Here is a 20,584-nt window from a genome sequence, read left to right on the forward strand (position 1 = left end):
ACGAAGGGAAGATGGTGGCAAAGAGGAAAGAGGGGAGGACGGGAAAAACTGGTTAATAGGAATGACAAAAAAGACCAAAAAGAAAGAAAGAAAATGAATGAGGAAAGGGGGAGAAAGAAAGGACTGATACAAGGAAAAGCAGTGAGACGAAGAGGAAAGTCCCATGAAAGTGTCCTGACACAGAAACTGATTAATGAGAAGATGTGTGAGGGGTTATAGGAAGCACACAACATAAAAATACCAGCAGAGAGAGAAGGATAAAAGAGAAAGGACTAAGGGATGAAGGGAGAAAGAGGAGGGATGGGCTTTGTAGGGCAACAGGAGGGGGATTGAGGGAAGGCCACGTTTCTGGGTCAGTGGCTGAGGTGAGGACAGCAGAGCAAACCCACGGTGACATTTAACTGTCAGAGCAAAGCGACCACATGCTCTGATGGAGAGGAGGAAGAGGAGGAGGAAGGAGAGGATGACAAAGGAGGAGCGAGGGAGGGAGGGAGGGAGGTGAGGAAGATTAGGTGGGGAGGACAACTTGACAACGAGTGATGACTGGAGGGCCAGAGAGGTTGACAGGAGGAGAAGTTGGAGGAGAAAGAAGATGAGAGAAGTGACAGGAGAGAAGGAAGAGGACACTTGACCACTCCTGACAAGCTGAAGGTCCAGGAAGTTGACAGATAACGGGGGAGAAAGAGGAGGATAGGGAGGAAGATGAGAGGTGTGAGGGGTGAGGTGGACAGCCTGACAGTAAGACTTTGAAGACATGAGGTTTAAAATATGCTAAACTGATTGCTGATGATCTGTGATGATGACGTCTGATTGTATATTTTGAGAACATATAGTTTGATCACATCATGAACAGTTGAGTCTTTGGCTCTCAGATTTATTTACTCCTAACTGGAGGATGGACGAAGATTAAGTAAAACTGTAAAAACTGTGACAAAACGTGCTAATACAAAGGAGAGGGATGACGGCTAAGAGGAGGAACAGGTGACTAACCAATGACTGCGTACCCTCCAGGGATGATGCGGTAGAGGATACCATCAAACACAATCCCATGAGGAAACAGGGTGGCCATGATCTCCCCAACCAGCCTGCCGAACGCAGCACCTGGATGAGAGATAAGTTAATGCTTAAATGAAGACCTTAATAATGTGGTTGGATTCAACATCTTGATGCAAAACACACTGTGCACGTTCCCCATGTGCTCCTAAAATAGCTCTGAGCCGTTGAGGCCTGGATTTCACCAGCGTTCTAAAGGTGTCCTGTATTATCAGGCAGTAAGATGTTAGCAGTAAATACTCCCTGAAAGTTACGAGGTGGGGCATCCACGGATCATTCTTTCATCAGCAGATGCTCAATTGGACTGAGATCTGGTGAATTTTAAGGCCAAGTCAACACTTTTAACAATCTGCTAATGCTTCTCAGATCATTCCTGAACAAATTTTGCTGTGACCATTATACTGCTGAAAGTTACAAATGCCTTCAAGGAAAAACACTGCCATGAAGAGGTGTATGGTCAGGTCCATAAATATTTGGACAGTGACACAACTTTCTGTATTTCGGCTCTGTACACCACAACGCTGGATTTGAAATTAAACAATGAAGATGTGCTTTAAGTGCAGATTTTCAGCTTTAATTTGAAGGTATTAACATCCAAATCAGGCGAATGGTGGAGGCATTACAACACATTTTATATGTGCCCTATACCTTTTTAAGGGACCAAAAGTAATTGGACAGTTGACTTTTCAGCTGTTCCATGGCCATGTGTGTGTTATTCCCTCAATATTTCATTTACAAGAAGAAGATAAAAGGCTGAGAGTTCATTTCAAGTGTGGTATTTGCATTTGGAATCTGGTGAGGTCAATTCTCAATATGAAGTAAAAAAGAGCTGTCATTATCAGTGAAGCAAGTCATCATTAGGCTGAAAAATCATCGTCATCATTGTTTCATTTCAAACCCATTGTAGTCGTGTACAGAGCTGAAATGCTGAAAATTGTGTCAATGTCCAAATATTTATGGACTGGACTGTATCTGGTCAGAAGTAATGTATAGATAGGCGCTATATGTTAAAGCTACATAAGTGGTTTAATTCTTTCTGGTGTCTTGATATTTTGGCACATAACTACTGTCAGGCCTCCAGCTGAGCAGCAAGTGTTTGTGCAGTAAAATGATTAAATATTTGAAATGAGGGGGTGGCTGTGTAGATACAGTTATGAATGTAGTAATGAAAAAAAGATCAATGGACAGATGACACCACTTATTCAGCTTCTTAGTAACGTTCAGAGTTTTGACTTTTCTTACACCAACAAAAACTTTAAGGATCCGTTGACGTGAGGTGTATCCAAATGACTCTTTAGTTTAACTGGTTTTATGCTTTCATGTGTGAGTAGCACACTTGATATTCCTCGGTGCTTTTGCATGTAGAGCCAAATCATAAAAAGTCGTGCTGATATTTCAGAAGCTTGTTGGAAGCTCAAGGCTTTCCTGAAATGCTGATGACTTGTGTTCCTGAGTTGATGGTGCTTCTGTTGGACTTTCAGGTGACCCACCGTGAGCATCTCCTGCTGGCCTGAATCTTGAGCTGGAAGCCATCACTCCACAGTTATGCACTAGCTACTAAAACTGACTATAGCTGCTTGGTTTAGGATGATACTGTGATACAAAAGCACCTAAATGAAAGTGTTATTAATGTTTGCCATGTTTTTTCATATGCACACACACATTCAAACGCTCTCAAACACACTCAATAAAATATATACGAAGGTTAAGGTCACTGGTACAGATAACACGATGTAAAAACGACTCCCCAATCTAAATACGGCATTTCATTTTTAGCATGTTTATTTTTTTTCCTCCACAACCATCTGGTGACCCTTGGAAATTATAGAGATCAGCACCCCCCGCTAGAGAAGAGGAAGATCTGGAGCTAAATGTATTCATCTGAAGATGTTTACGGCCGGGAACAATGAATATTTTAAAGTGAAGAACTATTAAAGGTCATACTACAAACGCTTGACAAAACAAAAACAAGAGATGAACTGCAAACTGTTGCACAAACACTGGTTCCTTAAACATTAAGATGAATAATAAGAGCTGAAAATTCTAAATGAAAGTTAGTGAAACAAGAAGATTGGGGAAAATAAATTAGTCTGATGAGGCAGAACTAACTGAAGAAAGAAAACAACATTTTCTAATTAAAGCTTAAGGTTAAAACATTCAAAAGACCTCTGACAACGTGCAAAAATAGGCCACTAATGTTTTTCTTAATGAGTACAAACCAGTTATTAGTAATCATCAGACACTTTACACCTGAATAATCAGGAATATCATTTTAGCCAGGCTCAGGCAGTTCTAACTATCTTTAGGCTCAATGTGTTTTTGCTCACCGAGTATGAAGACAGGCATGAAGGCCCCAGATGGAATGGGCATGGTGGTGGCCACTGCAGACATCCAGAACTGCCGGAAAGAAGAAACATTTAACATTGTTTATTCCAATTGGTCGACTAAATCCGCGAAAACAAATAAAAACCATCAGAGATTTTAGTTATCTGGTGAAATTTCATGTGACCAACAGGTTTCTTGTGACTAAAAATGACTTAAACAAGTGACAAAAGACAGCAAGACTTGTGTTAGAGATATTTATGATACATTTGAACAATTTCTATGTTTTAATTTGTACTAATAAATTCCATGTCCAAAATTATCTATACCATTTCAGTCATTGGCTAAGTCCTGTTTGCCACCACTGCAATTAAATGGTTCTCATCCTTGCCAACACTCTTTCCGTATTTAGAATCAATCAATCAATCAATCAATCAATCAATCAATCAATCTTTATTGGTCATTGCACATTTTCATATACAACGAAATTTCATTCGAGCTGCCCTGCCAATGACAGCTCCGGCTGCTGTGCAGTGCTGCACGCACCTTTCTTGAAGAAAAAAAGAAAAAGGACATGTAGGGATCTGGGTAGGGATAGCAGAGGGTAAAAGAAAAAAAAAGGCTAGTTGTACCAAATGAAACCTCCAATGTTGGGAAATTCAATTTGAGAAGGAACCTAAAAAAACAAACCCGCAACAGGCAAAGCATGACGTTAGACAAGGATAGTTGGGATAAGGATGTGGGGTGGTGGAGGGGGGAGCACCACACAGTTAGCTGGTTCCTGTGCAGCAAATTACTGCACGGATTCCTGGCTCCTGTGTATAGTGAGGAAAGCTTGTGGAGGCGGGGGGGAGGGGGATATGGGAATGTCTGTGCGAATGTTTAGCTCAGTCCTCAGTTCATGAGTCCAAATGTGTGTGTGTATGCGTGTAGCCCATCTTCTTCCGTCTCAGACATCCGGTGTCTCAGTTCGCCGGAATAGAATAGAATAGAATATTCTTTATTGTCATTATACAATGTATAACGAGATTGCAGAGCTTCTCCTTTACAGTGCAAGGAAATCTTAAAGTAGTGCAAAAACAGTCTATTTACATATATACAGTATAAATAACGGAGATAAATAACGAAGTGAATATAAATAGGAGTGAATGAGACAGTGGTGTATATTGCACAGATGCACTATGTTGTTGGCTTTGTGTGAGACCTGTGAGAGTTAAGGGTGGTGATGGCTCTCAGAAAGAAACTGTTTTAAGTCCGTTTGTCCTCGCTTTAATACATCTGTAGCGCCTTCCAGAGGCTGGGATAATGAACTACTCATGTTTGGTGAGGATCTCCAGGTCGTTAAGGTTGGAATCCCTCTAGTCTTCAGTCTCCTCCACAGATTCTCGGTAAGATTCAGGTCTGACTCTCACTTCAACTGTATGTTTCATTGTCTTGTTCAAAGATCCACTGTTGTTTAAGGTCAAGTATTCTCTTGGCTGCCTGATGTTTTCCTCCACAATCTTAATGTTGTTTCTTTTCTCATGATTGTGTTTACTTAGACAAGGTTGTCCATCTTCTGAAAAACATGGTAACGCATCACATTCTCACCACCACGTTTGACTGTGGATATAGTGTTCTTAAGACTGCATGTTTCTCTTATCTTTTGTCCCTCCATTTATTCTCATTTTACCACAGAACTGATGTTTAAAAGCTTTCTTCTTTGTCCAGGTGAGCTTTTGGTCTTACTGTCTTGGAGAAGTGGAGTTCTACTTCGTCAAGATGTCCTTGATGAAGATCCTGGTATTCGTCCCGGCATCTACCATAATTGCAAATGAAGGGGTCTCTTTTGGTTTCCTACCACACCCTTTGAGATTGTTTACAGTGTGGAGGTCATTGTACTTTTGAAAACACACACGTTAGAGCTGATCTCTGTCTTGTGGGGAGCCACAATGTGCAGCTCTCTCTCAGTGATGGAACCTAGTAGCCAACTCACAAAGCTCTTTGGATTTAGCCTCGACTTGCACTTGACCAGAAAGTGACTAGGAAGCTACTGCATCAGCCATTCCTGGTTTACAGTGTATCATTAATGCTTTAGAACACAGTAGGTAGCAGTTCTACTATTTGAAATGGTATAGAAGTGCTTTTTCAAAACTTAATGCAAAATTTTCAAAGGTTCTGAATATCCGTGGATATGGCAGTTTAGTAAAAATGTTAAAAAAAAAAAAAAAAAGCATAGTAAACAAACATTGTTAGCATGTCTTTTTTTCACCTGTTTCTGTCATTTCAAACCAGTAGAAATCTATTGGTCAAACAAAATGTTGCAGAAATTAAAATCTGTCATGTGTATGAATAATTCTTACATTAACTATATATGTATTCAGGCATTTGGTTGCATTCTTTAGATGATACATATCTTTAATTCTCGACTAGTGTGACAATACGGTTGAAGCTTGTGTCTGAATTCAATATTCAATCAGTTCAAAGTGGAACAAGTCAGTCAAAGTGCTCCACAGTCAAGAACACAGCAAGACTCCATCCCATCTTCCCTTTCATGATCAAACAGGTTGACAGCCATTTTTCTCTATTCTGTTTTCATTTTTAATAATGACTCCTTTGTTGCTGCAGGTTACCCACCTAATACTAATTAGATCACTCCTAAGATGTTGTGTTGCATAGCAACCGCAGTGATGTAAGGTCCCAGCGCCCTTTTGAGCCCTCATTGTCTTAATGTTTGCATTGCAGTCGAAGAAAAAAAACATGTCTTCGTATTTGGCCACGGCTTGATGAGCTACAGAAGTGGAGTATCTGGAAAATGCGTGCTTGTGTGTGCAGCGGGGGAGGGGACCCAATCACCCCTGGGTGTCCTTGAGCAAGGCACTTAATCAACAGCTGCTCTGGTGAAGCTGCAGAAGATGTCGCTGTACTGGGCATTGACAGCTGAATGTGTGACTGTGTGAGAGGGTGAAATCATCAAATGTGCAAACTCCTCTGCAGGGTGAACTAAAGCTCAGCTCTAATGCCACTCACACTGTTTGTGTCCAAACAATCTCTACATTCATCAGAATGTAACTTCAAAATAGCTTGCCTAATAATATGCTCTGTACATGGCTGCAGAGAGCTCATCAGCGATAATGATTACCTTTAGACAAGCTCGGGATTTTTTGTGTGTGTGTGTGGGTGGGTGGAAGTGTGTTTCCACCAGCATCCCTGCACAGACATCACATGCTGGGCTTTCTCACTCTGATGTGGAAGGACTGGCAAGAGATGCTACATTAGCATTTTACCAGCCCACATTACGATTCTAGACATCATTTTTCATCATCATTTGAGAACTTAATTACTGTGGAACAAGATAAAAACTCATTAGCACGTCTCTCACAGGGTGGCTGCTATCCTGATGACTGCGCTCAGTCTTCTTCTCACTTCTATTCCTGACAGTCACACACAATCAGCCAGATACACAACTAAAAAACACAGTCTCACACATAAAAACACAGTGGCATTCAGAACATACTCTTACAAGTGACACAAACCCTGAGACAGATGGGAGTAGCAACACTGAAACAGAGTTAGCTTCAGTGTTTAACAGAGAGATGGAGATCAAGAGAAGAAGTCCACATGCATGTTTATCTTTGATAAAGAGAGAGAGATGGAAATAAAAACTATTACAGTCCAAAACTGACATCAACATCTAAATGCTACAATATTGCAGAGAAATATAGCGAAAAAAGTCAGACAGGAAATAAACAAGTGCTTTAGGGATGTTTAACTCTTGTGAGACTTTAGAGACATTTTTGTTCTTTAAATCTGTGATTTTTTTTTTTTTTTGCTAATTTTGCCTGTATTTAATGCATACAACATGCATTTTGATAAAGCCGTCTATATTTTAGATAAGATAAGTCCTTTATTTCTCCCCACGCCAGGGGAAATTCACATTGTTACAGCAGCTTATGTAGCAATAGACGTAGTAATAGGAATAAAATAATAATAGACAAGTAGTAATAATATTTACAACATGTACAGGGATGAGAGATGAGGATGAAATAGTACAGTATTGACACACTGTAAGACAATGACAGTATAAAGTGGCTTAAAAAAATAAGTTTAAAAAGTGCAAAGATGTAGCAGTGCAATAATGTCTGTGCAAATTTTATGGTTTGGGGTGGTAATGATATAGTCCAGTTTATGTTAACATCAGCCAGTGATGCTGATGTTGTAAAGTCTTACAGCAGATGGAATGAAGGACCTGCGATAGCGCTCTTTCTTGCAGGGTGGATGTCTTAGTCTGCTGCTGAAGGAGCTGCTTAAAGACCCCACAGTGTCATGCAGTGGGTGAGAGGGATTGTCCATGATGGATGTGAGCTTTGACAACATCCTCCTCTCACCCACCTCCTCTATGGAGTCCAGGGAACAGTCCAGGACAGAACCTCCTCCTGACCTTCTGTTTAGTCTCTTTCTGTCCCTTTCAGTGCTCCCTGCTCCCCAGCAGACCACTGCATAGAAAATAGCAGACGCTACCACAGAGTCGTAGAATGTCCTGAGCAGAGTCCTGCACACTCCAAAGGACCTCAGTCTCCTCAGCAGGTGGAGACGACTTTGGCCCTTCTTGTACAGGACCTCTGTATTGTGTGTCCAGTCCAGTTTATTATTGAGGTGAACACCCAGGTATTTGTATGTGTCCACCATGTCAATGTCCAAACCCTGGATGTTCACCGGTTCAGTCTGGGATGTCCTCCTCCTGCTGAAGTCCACGATCATCTCCTTCGTCTTACTGGCGTTGAGCTGCAGATGGTTTTGCTCACACCAGTCCACAAAGTCAGAGATGACCATCCTGTACTCCCGCTCGTCCCCTTCAGATACGCACCCAACAATGGCTGTATCATCGGAGAACTTCTGGAGGTGACAGCTCCCAGAGTTGTAGTGGAAGTCCGATGTGTACAGGGTGAAGAGAAAGGGGGAGAGCACTGTCCCCTGTGGGGCCCCCATGCTGCTGACTACCACATCAGACACACAGTCCTGAAGCCTCACGTACTGTGGTCTGTTGGTGAGGTAGTCGATGGTCCAAGCAGCCAGGTGACAGTCTACTCCCGCTCCTTCAAGCTTCACCCTAAGCAGAGAAGGCTGGATGGTGTTGAAAGCACTGGAGAAGTCAAAGAACATGACCCTCACAGTGCTGCTGGGTTTCTCCAGGTGAGTCAGTGATCTGTGCAGCAGGTAGACCACTGCATCATCCACTACAATGTTCGGTTGGTAGGCGAACTGCAGTGGATCCAGATACTGGCTCACCTGGGGACGGAGGTTCCTGAGTTCCTTAGTTGGGAATTTCAACCTCAGCTCCTAAACAATACTGCGCACACGAAAAGGTTAAACTCAGGACCTTCAGGACAAAAATGCCCCTATTGAAACCCATTAAAACTGCTATATCCCAGTGCCTTTACAGCATGAAATAATGAAATAATGCAAGAAAATGATAATTTATGGACCTTTTTTGACAATGTCTTTGTCCTCTTAAGTCTCGAGATATTTTTTTGAAACACTGCCCTCACTGCATTAAAAATTAATAACACATCAGAATCACTGTTGCAACAAATGATTGAGCCTATGTCAATCAAAAAAATCCTCTTTGCATTAATATATATAATAATTTATCTCTTGTATATAAACAGGAAGAATCATCAGATTTTCAACTCTCTGACAGACACACATTTAAAAATTTGCCAAAAATGAAGGGTTTGCTCTAACCACATTTTGTAAAAAAAAAAAAAAAAATTCTGCCTTCTTCTGTCAAATCGTAAAGCTATTATTGACTCAGCTGTGGAGAACAGTGAGATAACAAAAATTCAGGGGCTTTTCAGCTGAACTGCAGGCTGTGTTTACATAGAGAAGAAACAAGCATGGAAAAAAAATAAAAATTTAATTAGTAAAATATATAGAACATGTCAAGTCTTTTTTTCCAGTGTTGGGAATACATGTGGGAAAGAGAAAAATGTTGGACATGTTTAACGTAGTATATATGTTAAACATGTCCAACATTCTTCCCTTTTTTCCTCCATGTATGTACGTATGTATATAAATATATACATAGCATACTTATATACACACACCCACCCCTTATCTAATGAATTTTGTCCGGTCTCTCTTTTTTGTCTATGTTTTTAAGTAGACAAAGACAGAAAGTCTATTCAGGTATAGGACAAAGGTGCAGAGAGGGAAACAGCAGAAAAGAGGAGGATGAACACTTTTGAGAGCAGCAGATCCAGAGGGTGTGTTTGAGGCTGTACTAGAGAGATGCTGCCAACAGCAGAAGTTGACTGAAAAGCAGAAAAATGCAGCGTGAGAGAGTGTGTGTGTTGTGAGAAGAGTATTTGCAGCCAGCTGCTCTCAGTTTTGGGTGAATTAAGTTTTCACCACAGGGAGCCGCTCCGCTCAACTGAGCAGCACCATGACTAAACCAATGCAGTGTGTTATGCTGAGTGACAGGTTTTAATATCCTGTTGATGCGATTATCTATAGGGCATTTCTGCTTAATTTGACTTTAGCCAGCGCATAAAAACAGACTGAGGTTAACACTAATAAGGCAAACTGATTTTATAGATTTCAAGTTAGATATGATGAGAACTGCATTTTCCTTGAGAGTGGATCCAGGAAAAACTAGGAAACTAGGGCTTTTTTGAAATCAAAAATATGTAAATTTTAAAAAGATTTTTTCAATAAAAATTTTAATTAACTGATTCATGTTTAATGTGTGCTTTGCGCTAATTTGTCTCCTGCTGGAATTCCATGACAGAGGTTCTTCTTGCTGGAGAAAAATACATTTATTGCAAAATCATTGTGGCTTTACTGAGCAAAAACGTACAGGTATAGAACTGTATTTTTGAGGTCCATGAAAATATTTTCATATGCTTTACCGTTAAAAAACAGCATTATTCTCATGCTGTATGATTTTGATGCGCCTCTTCTCACTCTGTTTCTGAAACGCTGCATTAAATCTTTGGTCTTTTTCACCCCCTTAGAGGGTGTGGCCAAACTACTGCTAGGCAGGCGATATCAAATCTATTACATGGTGATGTCGATAAGTTACCGATAAAAAGCTGAAACTTCACATGAGGTGTTTCAGGCAGGTAAGGAGCAGTGCTTTCTGTGGGAATGAATAACTCCCTTTGGTGCAGTCTGTATATTTGCAGTCCTTTTACAAGCACAAAAAGCTACAACACTAATGAAAAGGGAAAGACAAAAAGCAGAATATGGGCTCTTTAAAGTCCAACAGGACTATGTTGAGAAAGACGAGCATGAATCAACTTTTTGCCACATGACTCCCATGCAGCCCTAGAAATTTTGGTTTTGTATTTAGTAAGGAAGTAATCTGCTTTCACACTCTCCCACCTCTTCACTGCTGTCTGAGAGCTCTTGAAAAGCCACAGCTTCTCACCAAACAGGAGGCAGCGACAGCTTGGTGCTGTTTTCTGCAGCAGCCAGCTGTAAGCACGTCAGGACTCAGAGTATTTACAGACCAGACTCTGTCTGTCTGTTTTTCATACATACACTTGAACTCTGAAGCTCTTGTCAAATCATTTCTAAATGAAGAATGGTATTGCGGGTGGACAGACTGACAGGGAAGCAAAACAGTATGAGAAGCATGAGGCTTAACTCAAGCAAGGCTGACCCTTGACTCCAAGAAAAGCTTTGAGTTTTGGAGACGGGTTTGTGTTTTATTAAGATTCAAATCAAACCGATGCTTTAGTTGGTATCTTGCTTGATTGAATCATTGTACAAAACCCATTAAATAGTATTAAGCACCAAAAAATGTCAGTACCCCTGAGGTACATACGAAATAAAGAAAAATATGACACATTGCCTTTGGCACAACTTCAGTCTTGTTCTGTTAATGTATATAAGTACATGCGACAGAATACTACACATGAAAGTCTCTATTACTATTGAAATCCTCTGACTCAGGCTGGACATCTTTACAGGTCTAATTACGTTTCTAGTATCCAAGACCAAGGTTCACCGGGTTTATCAGCATTGCGCGTCTTGCAGCCGTTAGTCAGTGTCTCTTTTACTTGACAGAAGCTGAGCAAACGTGTGTTGCTGCTCATTAATAGATAATGCTCTCTCTGTTTGGCTCTGTTCACATTTTGGATCAGGTATAATTATTTCATTATTCTCAGCTCTATTTGGATCCTGTCTGGCTGTCATCGAGTTCCTTTTGAGTGCTGTCCTCTACTTTGACATTGTCTGGATTTTAATGAAGCCTCTCATTAATTTGTATGGGTGAGAGCAGTTACTGCACTCGGGACTGGTCTTTAAAAATGGCCCTGGACATGAAATGACCATCCGATGTGTGCGTAAGATCTCTGACTAGGCAGCCATCTGTATGCAAACCCAACAGGCAGCTGTCAAGTTATGCATCGTTTTATCGTTGGTTCTCCAGTTTAACTCTGTGAGACCATTTCCAGGGTAATTTCACTGCTTTGTCTTTTAAGCTCTTATCTTAGTGGTTATAAAGACTAGCAGTACAAGCTGTTTTTTATTTCACAATATTGCAGGTTATACAGATATTTCCTCTTTTGATATGATAATACTTGCAGATTATTTATGTTAGCCTTTTTATCAGGGGAAAGAAAATGTTTTCAGAGGCATCTCATCATAAAATGCTTTGAAGAACTAAGGAAAGATACTATTTTAATGTGTCTTCAATATGTTATAATATCAGTATCTACAAACACGTAACAAACATGATTACAAAGCTCCGGTTCCACTCTTTTTTTGTGATTTGATATTAAAAGATCATCGTATAGTTATGTTAATATTTACACTACTCGTGCAATACATACATTTTAACATATGCAAGTATTATCATATCTATGCAAAGGGAAGTAGATGAGTATTTCAAACTGGAGTTGTGGGTTTAAAACACAAATGTATGTGTGAGGCAGCTATGATAAGTAAGATGTAAATTCAAAATCAGTTTTTCTCGCTTACACTTCATCACAAAGTTGAGAAACAGGAATTGTTGGAAAGGTCAATAATGCTGTTTTATTTGATATGCTGTACACTTTGCAGCAAAAAATACTTTATGAGTAATTCTACTGAAGTAAAGAATGTGTCTGTTGGGCTCTGAGAATTAATGCACCAGTCCTTGCCACTGAAGGAGATAGCTGTATTTGTAATCGTCTATTTCTCAGGACTGTTCTTTTGCAGACTTTGAGTTGTTTGTTGCTGATTTTAAGAGACTCAGATATGCATCGAAGATGATCCCGTTTATTTACATTGGTCCATGTTGTTGCTCTGTGACTTATTTAAAAGTTACTTGGGCTGTTTGTGGTCCATCGTTTGTTCACCTTTGTACACTCAGAGATTCTCTACTGAGAGTTTCATCAACTTTTTGCTGATTCACAGTCAACCCGGCACCTAGTCTAGATTTATATACAAGGCTATGACCATAAAATATTAAAGTAAACAACTGAGAAGACAGTGAGAGTCGTGAATCTCTGGGGTCTGTGTGTGTGTTTGGAAGCTGCTTTAAAGAAAACGCAAGAAAGCTAGAGCTGCTGGCGGCTTTCCAACACTGGTGACCTTGGACAGGAAGAAAAGGTAGATAACACACACACACACACACACACACACACACACACACACACACGCGTCCCCATCACCGACACACAATATGAGTGACCTGCAACAAATGTCCCCTGATGAAGAGGATGATGACGAAAATGCTGACGTCAGGTGGAGTCAGTCCCACACACACAATCAACACTCACTTGAACTGCACACACACATCTATTCAATCCCTGCCCAAACACGCACGCACGCACGCACGCACGCACACCTTCCATCGGCCACAGACCTTCATGAGGAAGAAAAGCAGCAGGATGATGAAGACGCTGACATTGGGGTGCAGCCAGGCAGTGGAGCGGCCCAGACCGACCGGAGGAGGAGATCCCGAAATCTTCGTCCAAGTGAAGTTATCAAACAGAGAGTTGATGCACTCTCTGGGCATCAGCTGTACAGAGAAGGGAGAAGGGGGTGAGAAGAGGTGAGGCAAAAAGAGGGGACAAGCAGAAAAAGGGAAGGAATGAAGACAGAGGGGGAGGTAGAGTGGATGAAATCTAAGACAGCGGACCAAAGTGGGAAAATGGGAGGGTGCAGGTGAAGAAAAGAGGAGTTAAAGTGAAAGAAACGTGTGGAAGTAAAGAGGGGCATAGAAGGAATAAAGAGGAGGAAAATGTGATATGTGGAGGGGGCAGGACACATTAACGAGGAGACGGCAAAATGAAAGAAGGATGAGGACAGAGAGGGAGTGAAGAGGAGGTGAAAAGATTAAAAAAAAAGGAAAGGGACCTAAGAGGAAACTGGAAGATAAATGCCAAAGAGAAAAGGACGAAAAGAGGAAAAATTGGTAGAGGCGGTGTAAAGTTTAATGGAGAAAAGAGGAAAAAGAGAGGGACAAGGAAAGAGACACAAAAAAATGAGGAGAGGAAGAAAGTCAAGTGGGATAAACAGGCAGGAAGTCATCCAGAAAGCTGGAAGCAGATGGGTACAGGTGGCCGTGTCCAATGGCTCATTCTCTTTTGATGAGTCATGAATGACTAATTCACTTCAACCAGTTTTTGCTCGACATTTGCATAGATGCCTCTGCATTTGCTTGCAGGCACAAATCGCAGCGCCTCCCAAATCTGCATGGTGCCACTGCGGGGGGGGGGAAGAACAACACCGACGTCAATTTGATTTTTCTACTTTTGTACCTCCTGCCTGGGTTGAATTGAGGCCCCCTGAAATCCACCAGAGTGGATCCGCTCTGTGAAAAGGTTTTGCTGAGGGCCTCGGATGTAATAAGCTTTCCTGTTCCTTTTTGAAGTTGCGGGTTCACGTCTGGTTCACAACCCTTGTAGCATTTAAGCTCCTCTCGTTGTGCTGCTTCTTCTGTCACTCTGCACTGTGCTATCGGGTTGGATTGGAAGGATTTCATTCCCCTTTAGCTATATATAAACTCTTTGAGAGGAAAGAGGGGCATCTGTCACACATAGAGGATCCTTCTGCACTGTGGGTTTTACTTTTTAACCCTCCTGTTGTCCTCATTGACGGGCACCAAAAAATATAGTTTCCTTGTCTGAAAAAAATCCAAAACTTCAGCAAAAAAATTCCCCAAATTTCTGAAAGTTGCAAAACCAATAATTCCTTAAAAGTTTCCCTTAAAAGTTTTATTTTTAAAAAATCCCCAAAATTTGGCAAGAAAATTCCTGTAAATATATTCAAAAAATGAGTAAAAATCTTCAAAAAAAAAATCCTAAAAATACCTAAAGTGATTACATATATGTCAGTAAAACTTCTAATATTTTCTTTAAGAACATTCACAGAAAAATCTACCAAAATCCAGCGAAATTTACTGGATTTTGGTTGATTTTTATGTGAATGTTCTTAACAAATATTTCTAACATTTGTTTCCACCAAAAAAACGTTCAAAGATTTCCCAAAAACATTGAAAATTTCACTATGAAAATATTTTTTTCCCCACATTTTCAAACTTTAAACTGGGTCAATTTTGATCCGCGGGACGACACAAGGGTTAAAATAAAATTATTTATATTTAGATACTATCATACTCCATTGCTTTTGTTAAGAAACAATGCTGCATATTTGATAAAAGGGCGCGAGATGTTTCTACATCGAGGGTGTGAAGCGTGCTAAGGTGTTGCTGACTGACATATGCACATACACACACACCTGGTTAACACCAAGTGGTCTATTCTGCGCGTCTGTAAAACACATGATTAGCTTTTACCTCTGGGTGGATGAGCTGTTGATATGTGGCTATCTGAGCTTTCACCTTGAAACTCTCTTTGTAGACCAAACACGGACAGCTACGAGGCATTTTGGATCCATTCATGTGGAAACGTGGACACTGACATCCCAGCGAGGCCTCAGATTCATGAGGTGATGATGTTGAGAACATTCTGTGTGAAAATATAATTTTTCACCACACTTCTTCGTGGGTGCACAACTGAAGTGTTCATGTTTGTGAGGAAAATCTGGAACTTCAATACCCAAATATCCTGTGATGTAACGTCAGTGAAGGGGACACAGCAGCAATCTGACATATACCAAATCTACTGGTGTGTGATGATGCTTCACAGGAAAGGACACAATAAAGATAAATTCAGACATCTAAAAGACTGTTGGAGCAACTTTCTCTGATTTTGTTTTCTAGCCTGTGGGCAGATATTTGAGACCAAAACTTTGTCTTAAACAAAGTGTGCATAAACCAACAGCAGGGAGCTTTTGTCTCCCTCATCTGACAGAGTGTAATTACACAAATACTGTCAACATGTCCTTATGACCTATGCCCTGATATCTCTCTTGTCTAGACTGTAATCCTTCCTCTTAATTTTATTTGTTTATCTGCAGCATCAGAACTTTACCAGTATGCTTCCTAGAGGTTTTTCTTTAGAAGCTCAATCATACTCCTAGTTGCTGTAGTCTGCTTTGTCTCTGGTTGGCTCCTCTCCAACGCTCGGGAAAACCAGTCATTGCTAGTTAGTTCTTAGCTTCTTGGAGTTCTTAATCCTCTGAATCTTAAACCCTGTCAGCAGCGTTCATAAAAACAGAAAGAATAATCTGATTTTTTACTTTTCAACAGTCCACCTCCTCATCTGTGACGTGCTATTCCATCAGCAAACTCTGAAGGTTGAAATCATGAGAGTTTATTCTACAAGTTATATTTAAAAATTGGCCAAAAATAAAGTGATCGCACTGATAGGATTCTGTAAAAAACTAAACATTCTGTGCTCCTTGGCACAACCAAGAAGTCATTAGCTGTGACAAAAATTCAGGGACTTCTCAGTTGAACTGCAGGCTGTGTTTACAGACAGCAGAGGAGAGTGTTGAAACAAAACTATATAAGTAGTAAAACATCTAAAGTATGTAAAGTCACTATTTTTTCTCCCAGTATTAGTTACTGTAATTGTGGGCACTTGAAAAATGTTGATTCCAGATTTTATCATTGTTGTAAAACAGGTAATCAAAGAAATTCTGCTTTTGTTTTCTTTTCATGATTTATGTCAAAGAAGACATTTTGAGTCCTCTCTCTTTCTACTCATGATTCTGCTGTGTCCACAGAGGTGTAGGACTACAAAATATAGAGAGATTTACCTGCTGCTGATAGAATTAATCAGCATTGTGCGAACTCATTCCGCTTGAATGTAACAGACTGTTATTCATATCTTTAGCTGTCAGCATCACATAAGCATGAAAACAAATTTACATGCATTGTATTCTCCTTGGTTTTCACAACATAGTCTTTACATTACAGTGTGAAATGTTATGAGATGCCGTATGTTGCCAATTTGTGCTATATAAATAAAACTGAAGTGAAGTGAATTGAATATGAAGTCTGACCTCTCCTGCCATAAACTGTCCGAACCCAGGTGGGAAGGTCAAAGTGGCGATGACGAGCGTTACCACAGCAGGAAAGATCAGCCGGCTGGAAGAGGAAACAGACGAGTGCTCATGAAACACCAGTAATTATCCAAATCCTAATTATACTTTTGTATTTAAGTAATCAAGCCAACGCATAAGGTGTAAGGAGCAAAGGCAAACATGTAATGAAAAGTTGTACAATCCCCAACATACTGCGAAGACACTAAATACATCTATAAGCCCTACAAGAGGATTTGAGACAGCACTGAAAACAGAAAAAAACATTAACATCTAAGTCGAAAACAGAAGTAGAAAAAAATCTGTAATTTTGATCTAATGTCATTTCATATGATCACTATGTACATGCATTGAATATTTAGAGACATTTCATATCAGCGAGACTCACTGTTTGGTCAGGAAGCGCGTCATTGCATTGGGTCGTCTCATGAAAAGCACCACCTGTCTGTTGAGATAGACGAAGAACGCCCCCAGAAACCCACAGGAGATCCTGCACAAACAAACAAACATCACATTAGCTAAATTAAACTAATCTGCAACACCCTTTGAATGCGTTTTTAATCAAATTACAAAGTGACAAAGTAAACGACCTGGTAAAATTAGCATTGTCCCCCGAAAAAAAGCACATATGAGGGACAAATAGCAACTGCACTGGATACAACAGCGGCATTATTAGTAGAAACTATAAAAACAATTTCACAAAAATACATTAACTTGCCTCACTGTAATGCAAATTATATTGTAAGTATATGCATAGACTGCATTTGTACGTATTTATGTCTGCTGGATATGCAAATTTCTCCCACTGTATGTAGTGAAAGACAGTGGTGGAAGAAGTATTCAGATCCTCTATGTTTCAGTATTTTAGATTACTAATAGTGAAGTGCAGTTTTATATTCAGGGATAGGACATAAATCTGACGGCTGCAAATATGATAAACAGGAGAGGAAACAAGAAAAACTAAGTTGTGATCCACAGATATGTTTGCAGTTTTTCTATCGTCTTTGATTTCGGAATCATTGGAGCATTTATTGAAATGAAACCATGCGAGAGGTTTACAGGGAAGAAATCACTATTTGATGGAGTTGTTAACAACTCACTGGCCTCTGAAATGCGAGACAACTGCACACTTAGTGTGTCAAATTCACATCTTAAAAAAGGCGCAAGACAAACGTAGTGGAGCAGATGGGTAGAAGACATAAAATTACCACAAAGAAAAAACAACCACAAAGTGACACAATATAACTACAAAGAGACCAGAACGACCACAAAGATGCACAAAATGACAGGAAAAAAAAGCACAAAAAAACCACAAACACAAAACAGCAATAGAGACACAAAACAGTCACAAAGATGCACAGAATTACAGCAAAGACACACAAAACAGTGATAAACACACAGAGAACAACCACAGAAAGACAGAAAATAGACAGAAATATCCATACGCAAACTACAAAGAGACACAAAGCTAGCATAAAAGGGCAAAATGACAAGATAAGGGAAACAAAGCAACTACAAAGACCCAAAAACATCTGCATTGAGACATCACCAACACACAAAATTATCACCAAGAGACAGAAATCAACCACAGAAAGCACACAAAATGACAATAGATACAAAACAACTACAAGGACACACAAAATGACCACATAAACACAAACAAAATGACAAAAATAGCCAGAAATTTCAATAAAAAAGACACAAAATGAGCACAGAGAGACCCAGCGACCACAGAGCTGCACAAAAGGGCCACAAAGATGTACAATATTACAGCAAAATACACAGAATGATCGCAAATAGACCACAAGAGGCATAAAATAAGAGACCAGAATGACTACAAAGATGCACAAACTGACAGAAGAAAAGGCACAAAGCAAACACAGGGACACAAAACAGCAACAGAGAGACACAAAACGGTCACAAACATGCACAGAATTACAGTAAAGAGAGACAAAACAGCTACAAAGACACAGAAAACAACCACAGAAAGACAGAAAATAGCTCAGTTTTCCAGTCGCTCACCCAATGATGGCGAATGCCGGGAGCTCTTGCAGGTCAAAAGGGAAATCCATACGGAAGTTTGTCCTGAACAGAGCAGTGATGGTAACTAGAGGACAAAGAAAAGACAAAGCAGTCAAATTTTAGAGTAGTCCAACAGATCTAAAGACTGACTGAATACTAGTGGCCCTTTTTAGCATGTCAAAAGAGAGAAAAGATTTAGCTCTATAACAAACAAGGGACTTGCTTTACATTTACTGCAGTAGCTGCTTTATCAGTTTAAAACCAAAAATTAATTTTAGCATACTTGTTTGTTGGGCTGCAACTAGCGATTGCTTTTAATTTGAGGTTATCTGTTCATTAGTAATCAATTAGATAAAATGTCAGATAAAAAGGCAAAAAATGTTCCCAAAGGTCAAAACGGCAAATGTCTTGTTTTATCCACAACCAAAATATATTCAGTTCATGGATACAGATGAGGGGTGTCAAACATGTGGCCCACAGGCCAAAACTAGCCCAACAAAGGGTCCAATCTGGCCCTTGGGATGACTTTGTAAAGTGTAAAAATTACAGAGAAGACAATAATTGCAAACTGTAAGTTGGTAAAAGTATAAATTTCTAATAATTTCTAGACCATGACAAGTTGTTTTGATCATAAAATAAAACACTAGATTGTTCATTCTTTTTCTGTCATTTTGTGTCTCATTTTTTAAATATTTTGTCTTATTTTTGTTTTGTCTTTTTTTTGTCTTATTGTTTGTCTTGTGTTGTTGTCATTTTGTGTTTCCTTTGTGTCTTGCTTGTGTTTTTAGCCTATTTTTTGTCATTTTGTTTCTCGCTTTTGTCATTTTGCATCTCATTTTTGTAATATTTTATCTTTTGTTGTTTTTCTCTTTTTTTGTCAGAATTTTGTCGTTTTGATCATAAAGTAAAAGACTGTATCATTCAGTTCCAGATACCTGTGACTAAATGTTGTGTTCCTTTGTAGACACTATGATCTGGAAGGTGTAATGTGGAAATGAGAAACTGAGGTTGAATGTTGTTGAAATTGAATTTACTTTTCTTAAGAAATTTCAGGTTGTTCATAATGTTTTGTAAAAAGATAATTGCTTAAATGTGAGGAAACATTAGGAGTTGTGGTTATTTATAGGTTATTATGCTCTGATTTTACTGCTCCGGCCCACTTGTGATTAAATTGGACTGAATGTGGCCCCTGAACTAAAATGAGTTTGACGCCCCTGTAATAGAGGAATGAAACCAGAAAATATCCACATTTAAGAAACTGCACTGGGAGAAAAAAAAAGACTCAATTAACCATTGCAGCTCCACTTAATAGTATCACCTCTGTGCCTTTTGGAGTATTGTTCAACTCTCTTGGAATGCAAAATAACAGACAGGTGTTGAAATAGTAATAAATAACTAATATATTTGATTTGTACAAGATTTTTTTTTTCTTTTAAGATGCTTTGCCTGAGCAAGGCAATACAACACCCTTCTGCTACATGGTGGAGGAGGACGCCATCTAGTGGACAGTGCATGACGTTGCTAAAGCCATGCTTATTGATCATTTGCCTGGTGATGGATATTGAAGTAATTGTGCCCAAAAAGCAACATAGTCATATCACACACACAAATAAAACCTCTTCTCTCCCGTCCATACCTGCATCTTTGTTAAACACAGACAGCACTCTAAATATGAAGGCACTAAATGTAGCAGCAAAGTATCCTCTCCAGTAGTTTCTCACAGCAAAGTATGTGGACGTCACCTCTATACTGAAGAGCACACCTG

General features: G+C 39.7%; 1 protein-coding gene across 2 annotated transcripts in view; it reads right to left on the reverse strand.

The window, feature by feature from the left end:
• Positions 1-20,584, reverse strand: part of clcn1a (chloride channel, voltage-sensitive 1a) — a 59,219-nt gene that overhangs the window by 22,416 nt on the left and 16,219 nt on the right. The window contains exons 8-14 of one of the 2 annotated variants that reach the window (XM_035947843.2): positions 20,456-20,581; positions 18,820-18,904; positions 17,186-17,287; positions 16,759-16,843; positions 13,211-13,366; positions 3,381-3,450; positions 991-1,101 (exon numbers count right to left, since the gene is read on the reverse strand). In XM_035947843.2, the coding sequence (XP_035803736.2) occupies positions 991-1,101; positions 3,381-3,450; positions 13,211-13,366; positions 16,759-16,843; positions 17,186-17,287; positions 18,820-18,904; positions 20,456-20,581 (735 nt within the window). The remainder of the gene's footprint in view (positions 1-990; positions 1,102-3,380; positions 3,451-13,210; positions 13,367-16,758; positions 16,844-17,185; positions 17,288-18,819; positions 18,905-20,455; positions 20,582-20,584) is intronic. The other variant, XM_035947844.2, reaches the window with a different exon arrangement.

This window comes from Amphiprion ocellaris, chromosome 15 (genome assembly GCF_022539595.1).
Source record: "Amphiprion ocellaris isolate individual 3 ecotype Okinawa chromosome 15, ASM2253959v1, whole genome shotgun sequence".
Lineage (NCBI taxonomy): Eukaryota > Metazoa > Chordata > Actinopteri > Pomacentridae > Amphiprion > Amphiprion ocellaris.